Genomic DNA, 13,901 nt, shown 5'->3' on the forward strand with positions numbered 1-13,901 from the left:
CTGCTTCAAAATGTTGTTCTCACTAAAAGACGCAGTTAAGCTTATTCGCTGTTACAGTTGGGACAAGATAGTCCACACAACCAAGAGCCATTGACTGGTGGTGCAAATAGCGCAGCCCGTAGTGAATCACCCTCGCTCTAAGACGTGGTCTCCAAATGGATTACATCGATTGGATCAAACAGCCGCGAAGGCAGAAAATTGAGGACCTCGATCAATGCGCCACAGATATAGATTGATATAGAACTATCTCAATATTGTAGGGTCTGGTCATTTTGCGAGAAAGCACTGAATGGCCAAAGAAGAATCAACAGCCGATGCAACTTCTCACTACTAATTGAGCCCAAGTTGAAGCAGTACATTGGGGTTTTTGATCCAACCAATAATGGCTAGCATCATGCGCTGGTCTCTTGCTCCAGCGTCTGCTGGCAGTATCCGTCGATTATCTGACGAATGACGAGAGACATCTGCAGACAATTTGACGTCAGCCTCGATAGTCTTGGTAACTCTAAATGAATTACCGCTTCTGCTACTGCAGCTACTCGACACTAAAACACAAGCTTTAACTAGCGGCCACCACCTTTCCGCTATGCTTAGTCACTGTATTTCAGCCCAATCCCGAGTGGCATTCGCTAAGCGTCCTCCGGCTACACTGTCTCCTCTGCCACCGAACGTAGGAAAGGCGCTTACAACTTCCCAAAGTCAGGACAAGACTTGTTAGCCCGCCCTAAGGAAAGCTAGGCGCGCCACCCCAGGTTCCAGCCCCCGCATCCCCAGGAGGAGAACCCCAGATACCTCCATCTTCCCCGGAGTAAACCCCTAGCTTCAGTGCATGGCAGCAAACCTGAGCATCGTAGTCTATAAAGACTCCATCATGCCTGACCATCGTCCATGAATAAGATCAAAAAGAAGCATTCACTGTTCTTGACCACATTCTGATCTATTGAACTACATCTTTGAACAGCAGCCACCATGCGTTTTCTTGCAACTCGCCGATATGGCTTTTTAGGACAAGGCAGGTCCGTCATCAATACCTCAGCAGTCGCTGCAGGATTTGGTATGCTGGTAGGTGAACCGCCATAGCCTGTATCCCATGATTCCAGTGCTTACAATCTATTCCAGCTCCTTGGTTACGACCAGGGTGTCATGGCTGGCCTGATTGGCTCCGAGGGGACTCCTTTCAGCAACACTTTCAAGGATCCCGACGCCGCTACTCTTGGCCTCATGGTCGGTATGTTATTTCCCCTTTGTCCCGATAGATCTTGCGGTTGACGTTGGGTTTTTAATAGCGATCTACGAAATTGGATGCTTCGCCGGTGCCGGTTTCTCTTTCGTATGGGGCGAAAACTTCAGTCGACGAACTTGCATGATCTGGGGCGTTTTGATCATGATAGTGGGCTCTACCCTTCAGACCGTATCTATGAACATGTCGCAACTTATCGCAGGCCGTGTGGTGACAGGGCTGGTGAGTTATCTTAGACTGCTACCTCTGTTGTAACCGTACTCACTAACGAATTAGGGCAATGGATTGAACTTTTCTACAATTCCTACTTGGGTGTCAGAGATCTCTGGACTTGAGGAAAGAGGTAAAGTTGCTGCTTTCAACGGATGGCTCATCATCTGGGGCGTTGTCATTGCCTATTGGTATGTGCTATGTGCTTTTGCTGCATTGTCTCCGCATACTCTATCTAATCAGTAACGATAGGACCGACTATGGATGCGCCTCGTATACATCTGACTTGCAATTTCGATTCCCCATTGGTAAGAACCTCTGGAGATCTCCAAAACAAGCATACTGATTTCACCATCATAGCTCTACAAATGCTCTTCGGTTTAATCATGCTCGTCATGATCATTTGTAAGAAATACCCTTCACGCCCAGCAGGATGAAAATGTCTTATTAGAAGCTCGACTAACTCGTTCGCTTCACAGTCCTCCCCGAGTCCCCTCGATGGCTTGTATCCCAAGGCTACGATACCGAAGCGAAAGCAGTCCTCGAATGGATCACACCCAAGAACAAGGCCTTGACCGAGACCACACACAGCGATGCTGTCGAAGCCGTGTATCAAAGCATCGTCCGAACTCGAGAACTGGAACAAGAGGCTGAAGGAGAGTTCTCCTACGCTGAACTTCTCCATGGTGGGGACATGCAGAACTGGCGACGCATGGCGCTGTGCGCTGGAGTCATGGCCTGTCAACAGCTGAGCGGGTACGTGATGTTCCACTGATTCGATCACTCTTCTGGCGAAGCTTAGCTAACCCAAACAAATAGCATCAATCTTCTGACTTACTACATCTCCTACGTCCTCGAGAACTCCGTCGGCCTTGATCGCCACACATCCCTTCTCATCGGCGGTATCAACGGAATCGAATATCTCGTAGCATCAATTATACCCATATGGACGATCGAGCGATTTGGAAGGAGAAAGCTTCTGCTGTTGAGCGCCTGTGGTCAGACTGTTTCCATGGCTATACTATCTGCTGCTCTCTGGTTCATCACCGAGCGCAAAGACGCCCCAGGTAGCTATGCCATGGGCATTGTCGCGGTCGCATGCTTCTTCCTCTTCAACACATTTTATGCACAGGGGTTCCTGGCGATTCCTTTCTTCTATCCGGCCGAGATCACCAATTTGAGAACTCGAAGTCGTGGTGTTTCGCTTTCAGTGATGTCAAACTGGATCTTCACTTTCCTGGTCGTCATGATCACGCCAGTTGCTACGACCAACATTGGGTGGAGGTGAGAACATTGCTAACTTGATCCTTTGCTCGAGGCTAATGTTGATAGGACTTACATCATCTTCACTGTACTAAACTTCACCTTCATCCCGATCATCTATCTCTTCTTCCCCGAGACCTCGGGCATTTCTCTCGAGTCCCTTGACTACCTCTTTGATTATCCCGGAATGACCAGGGGTGTTCTCAGCAAGGAGCACCGAAAGAGGATGCGGCTGCTGGGCGCCGAGAATGAAGCGGACGCTACCATCGGAAAGTCTACAGAGCCATGGGATAGCAAGCCGAATGTTGTTTCAAATGTTGAACATCCTTAAGCTCGGTGCCATTTCGACGTAAAACATGGAGGTGTTCGCACAGTGGGCGTCGTGTTGACCTGAGATTGTGACACAGTGGGGTGTTGTTTACGTGTAGTTCAGTAGAGGCAAGGGTCAGTTGAAGAGATTAGTCTTTTTTATATCAATGTTATACTTCTCTCGATGACTCTGAATTGACTTTTTGAAACTAAGAACAAAGGATATAAAGCTAAATTTGGCCTGAGAGTTATTAATGTCTTCCGTTTTCATCTCGACGCGGTTGTTGTTCATTGCAGCACCATTTTACCACGAAGGACGCGTAAGGAAGTGGGCACCCCAAGTTTCATTATTTTCATTATCTTCATTATTTTCATAAGAATCTCTCTCGCTAACGCAAATAATTTAATGACGTGATGTAATCGATTCCATGTATTCCAAAGTTACAATACAACAATCTACTCTACGCCAGGCTTAGCCATCCAATCATTCACTTGGTCCTTGAACTCGCCTCGCCAACGGCTCAAAGCCGGCCTACCATGCACAAGATCGCCCGCAGACCAAAGAATCCTCTTCCTATCCATCTCCTCCGTGACTTCATTGTCAGGACAGATGATGTAGAAATCCCCCTTCCTCATCTTATCTTCCATGAAATCGGCCAGCTGCTCTGGGGTCCACGCAGCAGGGGGCTTAGGCCTCTGACTGCTCGGAGAACCCCCTCCTAGGCCAGTAAATGTCCACCCCGGCACAAGTAGGTGAACTTTGGTCGGTGTATCTCTGAGATCGTATGACAATTGCTCAGCGACAGAATTGAGAGCTGCTTTGCTGGCGTTGTAGGCAGGGTTTCCAGGCGGGTTTGTGATACCCTGCTTGGACCCAGTTATGACGATGGATGAGTTGGCTTGCGATTTTAGTACGGGAAGCATCGTGGTGATGCCATTGATGACGCCGAATAGGTTCACGTCGAATATCGTTCGGAAAACCTCTGGGTCATTCCAGTTCGAGGGAGGCTGAATACCGGCATTCAGGACGAGAAGATCGACGCGACCTGTTTATCTATCAGTTAGTGCTCTGCCAATTATCTAACCAGTAAAAATAGACATGGCAGTGGTAGTACCTCCAAGTTCATGAGTCACCTGTTGCTTGAGCTTTTCCCAGTCTTCAAGCTTTGTGACGTCCAGATAAAAGGTCAGTAGGGACTCGCCAAGACTAGCTTTTGCTTCTTCTAGGAGAGTCGTATTCCTATCGGCGATGAGAACTTTCATGCCCTTGCCAAAACATTTCTTAGCAATGGCGAGGCCGATACCTGATGCTCCGCCAGTGATGACAGCAGTCTCTTCCGCGTTGAACATTGCAAAAGGAATTTTCGGAGGGGTTTTCTGTGACAAAACGGGTATTGTCGGCTTTTACTTATGTATGCAAGGGTGCAAGCTCTTCTCGGCGGTGATTCAAGTCATATGAAGCATGTTTATGCACGGCACAAGGAGGTGATTTATGTATTACGAGTTTCCACTAGTGCAGGATTTTTTCTCAGTGTTTCGATTTCAAAGCAGAGTGGAGATAACCCGTAGTCTTTCGCGCGATAGGCTAAGACTTGCATGCCGTGGTGTGTGTGGCCCTCCACCACCCTCCGCCCGCAGTCTACCACGAAACGCACATAATGGTTCGTTCAATACGACAAATAATTGATCTATCGGCTACAACTGCCTAAGTGAAAATTCGAATCGGTTGGTTGACCAAGTATACACCAGGATCATTAAAGTGCAGACCCATATCAAGGTCCGCAATCCTAGCCAGATCGGCCTGCTCCATCTCAAATCCGGTAACGTCAAGGTTCTGCGCCATCCTCTCCTTCCTATTGCTCTTTGGTATGACGCACAAGCCTCTCTGCGTGGCCCATCGCAGAAGAACCTGGCTGGGGGTCTTGCTGTACTTGGAGGCGAGCTCGAGAATGAGGGGCGCTTCGAAGAGGGACGGTGTTTTGGCGGCCTTGGTAGGGAAGCTTGGAGGAAGCTCGAGGAACGATTGCGGACCGAAGGAGCTGTATCCGGTGACAAGCATCCCCTGGTCTTTGCAGAAGTCGATCAGATTCTGCTGTACGAGATAAGGATGATGTTCTCGTAGCACAATTAGCAATTGGTCGCTATAGTTTTCATTATCGGGCTCACCAATTTGCAGCATGCTCGGCTTTACCTTGGCATATGTAAAGATGTCAAGAATTGCTTGGGAGTTGAAATTGGATACGCCTATGTTCTTCACGATACCACGAGCGTGGAGCTCTTCGAGGGCTTCCCATGTCTCGCGAATGGGAATAGGCTCCAGCTTCACTTGCGACTCCCCATCGTAATACCATCCCTGGCCTGGTCAGTTTGCGCATGACCAATGAATAATGATACGGGCTAAACATACCCTTGTGCAGTCCGGGTTATACTCCAGAGCAACGGGGAAGTGAATAAGAAGCAAGTCAATGTATCCAAGACCCCATTCTTCGTTCTGTTGGGTGGCGATTTTGATGGCGCGGTCCCTGGTGTCCTGTCAGAATAGTGCTGTTGATCAAGCCTTCAAACACTTACTTCTGATGACACGTATTCCATAGTTTCGTGGTGATGAAGATATCTTCTCTCTTGACAACGCCTTCGTCAATGGCCCGTCGGATGCCGTCGCCCGCTTCTTTTTCGTTTCCGTAATCGTAGGCACCATCGAACAGTCTGTAACCAGACTTGATGGCCTAGATGTTGCAGAAAAATAAAAATCAGTGTCGCATTCAAGACAATATCGAACAGCGAGATCCACAATACCTCGTAGACAAGTTCTTCCGCATTTTCAGGGGCTACCTTCCAGAGGCCAAATCCGACTTGAGGAATTGCCTGGCCAGAGGATTTAAACTTCAGATACGGGCTTTGTGCGGCCATCGTTGGGAGGTTGATGCGAGACAGGGAGCAGTGACAAGAGATCGTTGCGATGCTTTGGGATCTCCCGTAGACAAGACTCTTGCAGAACACATGAAGCATTAAATACATAGACATAAAATTTCCCATCTTACGCTTATTCCTGCATTTCTTCACGATTTGCTCACTCGAAGGCCTCCCATTTTGCGTGGCTGAAGCCCGGTGAGCTTAGCATTTTGGTGGCTTGCGCTTGCAACTGCTGCCTACATTTCCCGAGTATTCGGATCCTATACGAACTTCGCGCTATCCCCATTTCCACCCGAAAAGTCAACTGCAAGCGCCGCCAGTTCAAGCGTCGACGTCACCAGCATTCATGCTTCAGGCCTAGAGCTCAATGGTTCTCTGAGGTAGGTCAAAAAGCCAGCGAGCTCGAAACTTCTTTTTGAGTATATATCCATCACCTTGGGTACTGCATGGTAATTGATGCCGCAACTTAGTTCTCTAGACGGATTTTCAACACTACAAACAAATCGCCTTTTTTGATCAAGATGGAGTCTTTGAAAGGACAGACTGCCTTCATTGTCAGCCACCCCCACTCCTCAGTTTGTATCTGCAGTCTGCTAATTTCATGGGTAGACCGGAGCCTCTATGGGCATTGGTGAAGCTATCGCTGTTGCTTTGGCTGAGCAAGGCGTCAATCTCGCCCTCGTGTCCCGAAGCAAGGTACGCTTAACCCGCCTCTTATAACTTATGCTTGTGTGTGCTAATCAGTATCATTGGTGTAGGATAAGCTCGAGACGGTCCGAGAAAATATCACCTCCAAGTTCCCTAATGTCAAGGTTGGAGTGTATCCCGTGGATCTTCAGCAGCAACTCGATGTCGAAAATGCTGTCAAGGCAGCTATCGCCGAGATTGGTCAAATTGACATCCTTATCAACAATGTCAGTGCAGTGTCTTTATGCCTGTAGCATACAAAACGTTCCTAGGGCTATTTCTAACTATTTTTCAGGCCGGACTAGCTCTCGGTGCCCCTGGACGGTTCTGGGAGATCCCTGTTGAGCAAATTACTCAAATGTCAGGTACTAACATCAACGGTGTCATGTATGCGACGCATGCTATCTTGAATCATTCTATGTGGGAACGGAAAAGAGGCACTATTATTAACATCTCGTCTGTAACTGGACTGGAATGCCCCCCATTTAATGGCGAGGCAGTCTACCATGCATCCAAGGCCTTTCTCGAAGGTTTCACCAATAGTCTCCGAATGGAGACAGCTGGGTCAGATATCCGGGTTCTGGTTCTTCGACCTGGCTGTGTTGACACCCACTTTCACCTCCAGAGGGTTCAATATGACCAAGGCGCTATGGACGAGTTCTTCCAGGGCTATGACCCGTTGGTTGCTGAGGACCTTGCCCAGTCAGTGCTCTACATGTTGAGTCTGCCTTCTCGCATATCTATCAAGGCTTTGGACTGTGTTCCCACGGCGCAACGAGCTTTGACCCGGTTCGACCGCGAATGGAAGTCTCGCCATGAGTAGCTTTGTATAGCACGGTCGGATAAGCGTCATCAGTATTGAAAATTCCAGATTCAGCGTCAAGATAGTTTTATCAAGTTATCTTTTACAAGTGTATGGTTTCACTGTTGCAACAACTCGACTTCAATGCCATATCTTTCGTAATCCGTCTCATTGGCGGACTACTATAAGTTTCCAGGTCTTCAGGTGTGATATAGAACGTGTCGTGCAGGACTCCGAACTAATTACAGTTAACACCCGAAGCTTAGAGCTATTATCGCTGCAGAGACATGAGCCACTAAGTTATCATCGAATTAGCTCTCACAAGACATCAACACGATTGGCCTTGGCGATCTTTCTCTCTAGACTATGTGCATCAAGTTGATCTGGCATATATTTGGCACAAGGCGCAATACTTTGAACTAAGGAGGCAATAATTGGCACCTTATCTCTTTCCACGTTCGGATTTCCCTACGTAAATAAGCCCAGTCGCTTAACAGGAAGTTGAAAGTGGCTGTTGTTGCCAGTAGATATACCCCGGGGCTCTGTATCCTTATGCAAAGCTCTTGCACAAGAAAGGGCCAGAATGAATCGATTAGTAGTGCAAGTTAGTCACACCATTTCAAGGTTTCCATACGAGTTCCCATTTGCACATCAAGAGAATATGCCGCGCGGGAATTCATGTTCAGCACATTGAACCGAACCTCCACGTCAGACATCTTTGAGGAATACGTTACGGTTTGTGGCCGAGACTAGAATAAAGTCGCTGGGCACTACATGAGTGTATAGGTCAGCCGATAAGCGCCTGGGTTACAGGAAGGGCTATAATTGCCATCCACGAATTTCGGGAGCACCAAGGCCATGGATAAAAAAGTGGTCAAATTGGATCCAACGTAGTGCATGAAAGTAACTCCAAGGTGTCGTCACAGACATACCCTGTCAAATAATTGTACCCATTTCTCGCTTACGTTCGTCGTATTTCCTATGATTTGACCTCCAGAGATTGTCTTGCGGCCTGTTTGACCGCCAATTCCCGAAGGAGTTGGGGGAGTCAACTCCTTACGGTCTAGCTTCCCAACTAAGTTCTCTATGCAAGCTCAGCCACATAAACGCACAGAAACGCGGGGTACAGCAGCTTGCGCTATCTTGATGCATTGTAGAAGGAAGTTAGAAGCGAAGCAACGCTAAACGGAGGCCGAGTTTCAACAGAAGGCCGCTTACAAATGTCAACAGTTGTCATGACTCACATGTTCAAAGCCTAAGCGATTAAATTCTAAATTTCCCTTGATGGAGACATTCCAAGCGGTCTTTACGACTGCCTTGAGAAAGGATGGCGTAGCCGAGGTGGTAGATATGTAGGCGATGACATGTAGCTTTTGATCTCATGCAGTCACCAGAAGAGGGGTTAAGCTTTACTAATTGGAAGTGGCTTTTGTAGTATGCTATTCTGCCTAACCTAACGCAGCATAAATAATGACATGGTAATCTGACAACCTCGTCTCTGCTGCATTGAGTTTCCTCCTTCAGTTTCCGTCCGCCCTGCAACTTCTATCCATTTCCTAGAAACCACGTTACTTCATAGCCTTCCCATCACACCTAGCAATATGGCTGAAATTGCTCCGTTCAAGGTGGGCCAAATAGAACGACCCATGTCACTGACCTGACTAATGACCATTTTAATTAGATTCATGTCCCTGACAGCTTGCTCGAAGAGGTCAAAATCAAACTCAAGTACGCTCGATTAGATAGCGGTATGGCGGATGTGGAATGGAACGACCTAGAAATTGGGCACTCAGCATTCAAAGAAGTCGTCGAATTTTGGCGCGATGAGTATGATTGGCGAAAATACGAGGTATTCCTCAACACATTCAACCATTTCAAGACCCCCATACAAGTCGATGGCTTTGAGCCTCTTGATATTCACTTCCTTCACCATAGATCTTCCAAAGAAGATGCTATCCCCCTTATTTTCGTTCATGGCTGGTACTGGACTACTCTCCATTTGTTTCGAAGGTCTCGCTAACTTGTCCATAGGCCAGGGTCATTTCTTGAGGCAACCAAGATTCTCCCTCTATTAGTTGACCCCCCAGCGGGCAAGCAAGCTTTCCACGTAGTGGCCCCTTCGATTCCAGGCTACGGGTTCAGCCAGTACTCTAAAAAGGCCGGTTTCGGATTGGAGCAGCATGCAGCTTGTTTTGCCCTGCTAATGAAGAGGCTTGGGTATGAGAAATATGTTTGCCAGGTGCGAAAAACAACTAATGACCTTCCATGACCGGTAATCTAATGATGGATGTAACAGGGAGGCGATTGGGGATCATCCATTGTAAGGTATATGGCACTCAATCATCCTGACGCCGTGCAAGCGATCCATATCAACATGTTCCTTGCTCTGCCCCCAGATTCCAAAAAGGCCCCCGAGAAATATGCCCGATATCAGAAGAATGCCTATACGGAGCAGGAACTCAAAAACCTAGAGAGAACTCATTGGTTTGCGACAGAAGAGGTAAGCTTTAGTCCGACGTAATCACCCTTTGAATTCATTGAAGCAGACTAACCCAATGTTCCTAACTCTAGCGCGGATATCAACGTATCCAAGAGACGAAACCCGTTACACTGGGTTACGCCCTGCATGACTCTCCAGTCGGAATGCTTGCTTGGTTTGTCGGAAAGCTCCGGGCCTGGACGGACGGGTATCCTTGGACAAAGGAGGAGCTCATTCACTGGGCTTTCATTCATTACCTAGGTAGTCCCAGCGCGGCGATGCAGATTTATAAGGAGGCAGAGGCCGTTTTAAACAATAATTCAGACAGTATGTTGGGGAGATACATTTCTCAGCCAGTTGGAGGATCTTTATTCCCAAAGGAGGTCAGTCGTCGAACTAACCTAGTTTCATAACCAGACTTAACTTACTGACACATCTTTCATAGCTTTGGTTGAATCCTCGAGATTGGTTGTCCGAGACCTGTAACATCCAGTTCTGGAGACAACATCAAAAGGGAGGACATTTCATTGCTTGGGAAAGGCCTGAGACGCTTGCAGATGATGTGGCAGAGTACTATAGTAAGTCTGGTCCTGTTTTTGGACTAGGGTCTTAGGATGCGAAACATATTATATGACTTTTTTATCATTTGATTGTTCTGTATATACATAGTATTCGCACAGATATGCATGTCTAATCACAATTGCTCCGAACAATCTGCAATCCTTGACTGTCCGCAGTTCTTTTAGATAGATGAATTAAACACCCAGCATCTTCGGCACTTCTCATGTTCACAAGCCCGGCATTCTTTCGTCTCCACCTTTGAAGGTCCGGCCTCACAGTTGCAACATACCCAGCGACTTAGTGAGTCTGGAATCTTCTCAACATCCTCCAGACCAGCCACTTTGATGCACTTTTCGCACCTCTCGTGACTACATCCCCAACAATTGTTAAATCTTCCTCGTCCAGGTCCTCCATTGCAGGCACAACAGAACCACATCGGATAGTCGATATACTCTGGAAGATCTGAGAGTGTCACAACTGTATGTCCTTTAGTTTGTGCATATTTGGGGTCCTGCAAAAGATCAACAATATCGCTTCGTCCCAACTTTTTTGCCCAGAATAGCGCGGTGCGACCATCGCTGTCGAGAAGATTAGTATCTGCGCCGCACTCAAGCAACTGACGGGCTATCTCAACATGGCCTCTGTAGCATGCTACATGCAACGCACTGGATTTGTAACGGCCACCCCGAGCGTCAACATCTACACCTTCAGAAGTCAGAAGACTTTTGACGAGATCCGTAAGTCCGAAGGAAGAGGCGTAGTATAGAGGCTGGCTCGCCGTGATAGTGTCCCTCGATGTGTGAGGCATCAGGCACTGAACCCAGAAGCTAAAGTTGCCGCCACCAGGTTTCTTATGGCTTAGACAAAAAACCATGGCAGACGTCTCGTAGCGCGCTTCGCGTTCAGCTAACCTTGCGTGAAGTGGCCAATATTGAGAGGCATAGCGAAGAAGAGGATAGTCTTCAAACTTCTTCTCAAGCTCGTCGTCGGTGCAGAAGCCGTCTTGGAAATGCTCCAGAAGGAGATATAATAAACACTTATTGGCGATATCGGCATGTATACCGGGGATGTCATAACTGAACCAAGCAATATCGCCCTCACGCGTGTGACTCGAGGTTATGTACGCCCTAACCGACGAATGTGCCAGCGTAACCACGCCTGTTGCTGCGTCGTAGTCGACAAGGCCTTGACAGATCTCTAGCAACACCATGGGCTCAGGCAGTCTGCACTCCTCGTCGATACGTGTATTATAATCGTCTAGGACTGCAGCTTCTGCTAGTTCTTGTATGGTAATGGGTCGCAGCGCTACGGAGAGGAAGAAGAGCGATTCTCTGGCGAGAAGTCTATCTGTTTCAGGGATGCTAAGCAGGATCCTTTCGTAGACTTCGTAAATATCCTTTGGGAGATTATATAGGGCGTTGAAAACCATCTTTGCTGTTCGGAGAGTACTGAGGGACTCGAGTTGGCACTGGGCGTACCGAAACCTGGAAACGTTAGATTAAAGACACATACGACGTCATGGTAAAGGTGAGCTCACATTCCTCTTGCGTTACCGAGTACTTTCTCTCGCAACTCTAGTTTTGTATCGTTACTCAGTCGTCTGAGCAGACGCTCCTCGCTTATTCTCCTAGTGATGTAGAAGTCGATATCTCTATCAACATCACCTATACCCATATCTACCTCGATCATCTCTGGTGGTTGTTCCAGTTGCAGATCTTCTAGCCAATGTGAGCAGGTCGATATGGCTGTCATAAAAAGTCGTACGTTTGGGTTATTGGTAACGATCTGTAGAAGCGTCTCAAAAACTTCAACGCAGCTGAAACTCTCATTAATAGCATCAACTGATATGTAGAATCTGTCAAAGTTTGACACGTGCTCCGAAATGAGATGGAGTAGGGCACTCTCACCCAAGACTTCTCCGGATTTACGCAGTTGGTCGACACCTTCTAGCGCTTCGGGATGTCGTTCTGAGAGTTGATAAAATATAGACCCCAGGATATTGACAGGCTGTTGAGACTCTCTGTCATCGAAGGAGCAGTAGAAGAACGCACATCCAATCTTGGGGTTTCCGTCTTGATGTGACTTGAGTTGATCGACGGCAGCGGCACTAGTATTTGCTTCAGCATTAGGGGAGGAAATATTCAATCCGACTTACTGCAATGTCGTTTTTCCAGAACCGGCTATTTAAATATGGGTTAAAAGGAGTGCAAGTTTTAGCACATCTAAGGCTTATTGACTTACACTTGCCGCGAAGCCAGAGGATTCTTGGCGTGCCTGCATCACCATTCATCCAAATTTTGAAGTCGCCGTCCAGGAACCATGACCCAGTATCCTCCATCCTCTTTTTGATGGCCTTGGCATGAAGTCGTTGGGGACTGAACGGTTGTATCCACTCTCTGATCTTTTTTCTTTTTTCTTCTGTTCAAAACGTAAGCTGTAGCGAAGTGTCTTATGATTGATTACAGACCCTCATCATTGAGCCTCCCTCTCTCTCGACCTTCTCTAACGACATTCAAAATCTCGTGCGACTCAATCATCAAGACTTCCATTTGCATCCTAGATGCGATCAGAGACACTCAATCTTAGGCCAGAGATATTAAAGAACTCACGAGTTCTCAGCCATCATCATCACAATAAACCAAGTTTTGACACGTTCAAGATCCTGAATATCAGCCTTCACATCATCTTTCACCCACGGCCACAAAAACGCATTCATTCGACGAGAAGATGTCTGCTTCTTATTCAAATTGTCGGCAAGACGACTTACAAGGTCCGAAGTCGAAGATAACGTCTTGCGAAACTCTTTCCAGCGTTTTAGATCGGCTATGTGCGGTTCTGCTGATGCGATATCTAGTTTCTCGAGTTGCTCTAACACACCCTTGAGAGCGAGAAGCTCAGTATAGAGCTTACGCATGTCACTTTGGGCATCGTGGACTGCTTTGCCGTAGTTGTAGGCTCGCTGGATAAGGTCTGAAATCTGGCCTACTAGGCCGATGATGGAAATGGGATCGACCATTGTTATGGGGCGAGATAGAAGAAAGGCTTGGCATTCTTCCGTGATAGATATCGATCTGGCAGGTTGAGCGGGGTTTATGAGATGACGGGCGGTCAGGTGAAGCAGAATATCAAGCCACAATGTTAGTATCTTGGAGTTTTAGGTTTAGTTTCCGAAAGAATGCGGACATAGAGACGCTGGTGCCTTAATTTGAGAATATGATACTATATAAGATTAGGAGGTTTATCAACTAGCAAAAGACTATACAAAGAGCTGAGGCTTTCCGTTGCCAGATCTAGTGGCTGCAGCTTATTACTATTTGCCAGGGAACTGAATAGACAGACGGATTGGAGCCCATCATGACTATTATAATACATTCTGCCAGAAGTGATTTTCGCAGACTTTACTGTTGCGCCTCCATTTACATCCTTGAACTTAAGCA

General features: G+C 47.3%; 6 protein-coding genes across 6 annotated transcripts; 3 read left to right on the forward strand and 3 right to left on the reverse strand.

The window, feature by feature from the left end:
- Positions 1-969: 969 nt before the first annotated feature.
- Positions 970-3,044, forward strand: FPRO_11247 (uncharacterized protein; the record flags this gene model as incomplete). Its single annotated transcript, XM_031232299.1, has 9 exons — positions 970-1,062; positions 1,120-1,228; positions 1,287-1,462; positions 1,517-1,641; positions 1,703-1,758; positions 1,811-1,855; positions 1,930-2,206; positions 2,270-2,734; positions 2,783-3,044. The coding sequence occupies 9 exons, from the start codon at positions 970-972 to the stop codon at positions 3,042-3,044; spliced, it is 1,608 nt and encodes a 535-aa protein (XP_031082250.1).
- Positions 3,045-3,478: 434 nt separating this feature from the next.
- Positions 3,479-4,372, reverse strand: FPRO_11248 (uncharacterized protein; the record flags this gene model as incomplete). Its single annotated transcript, XM_031232300.1, has 2 exons — positions 3,479-4,068; positions 4,108-4,372. The coding sequence occupies 2 exons, from the start codon at positions 4,370-4,372 to the stop codon at positions 3,479-3,481; spliced, it is 855 nt and encodes a 284-aa protein (XP_031082251.1).
- Positions 4,373-4,727: 355 nt separating this feature from the next.
- FPRO_11249 (uncharacterized protein) lies at positions 4,728-5,932 on the reverse strand (the record flags this gene model as incomplete). Its single annotated transcript, XM_031232301.1, has 4 exons — positions 4,728-5,375; positions 5,430-5,544; positions 5,594-5,748; positions 5,819-5,932. The coding sequence occupies 4 exons, from the start codon at positions 5,930-5,932 to the stop codon at positions 4,728-4,730; spliced, it is 1,032 nt and encodes a 343-aa protein (XP_031082252.1).
- A 524-nt stretch (positions 5,933-6,456) lies between these two features.
- Positions 6,457-7,445, forward strand: FPRO_11250 (related to ketoreductases; the record flags this gene model as incomplete). The annotated part of the gene is made up of 4 exons (XM_031232302.1): positions 6,457-6,489; positions 6,545-6,631; positions 6,694-6,849; positions 6,918-7,445. 4 exons carry the CDS (start codon positions 6,457-6,459, stop codon positions 7,443-7,445), a joined length of 804 nt encoding a protein of 267 aa, XP_031082253.1.
- A 1,580-nt stretch (positions 7,446-9,025) lies between these two features.
- On the forward strand, positions 9,026-10,516 carry FPRO_11251 (uncharacterized protein; the record flags this gene model as incomplete). The annotated part of the gene is made up of 6 exons (XM_031232303.1): positions 9,026-9,049; positions 9,106-9,404; positions 9,456-9,663; positions 9,721-9,924; positions 9,996-10,286; positions 10,349-10,516. 6 exons carry the CDS (start codon positions 9,026-9,028, stop codon positions 10,514-10,516), a joined length of 1,194 nt encoding a protein of 397 aa, XP_031082254.1.
- Positions 10,517-10,645: 129 nt separating this feature from the next.
- FPRO_11252 (uncharacterized protein) lies at positions 10,646-13,480 on the reverse strand (the record flags this gene model as incomplete). The annotated part of the gene is made up of 6 exons (XM_031232304.1): positions 10,646-11,948; positions 12,002-12,571; positions 12,620-12,644; positions 12,706-12,882; positions 12,932-13,020; positions 13,074-13,480. 6 exons carry the CDS (start codon positions 13,478-13,480, stop codon positions 10,646-10,648), a joined length of 2,571 nt encoding a protein of 856 aa, XP_031082255.1.
- Positions 13,481-13,901: the final 421 nt, after the last annotated feature.

This window comes from Fusarium proliferatum, assembly GCF_900067095.1.
Source record: "Fusarium proliferatum ET1 genome assembly, contig: FPRO_scaffold005, whole genome shotgun sequence".
Classification (NCBI taxonomy): domain Eukaryota; kingdom Fungi; phylum Ascomycota; class Sordariomycetes; order Hypocreales; family Nectriaceae; genus Fusarium; species Fusarium proliferatum.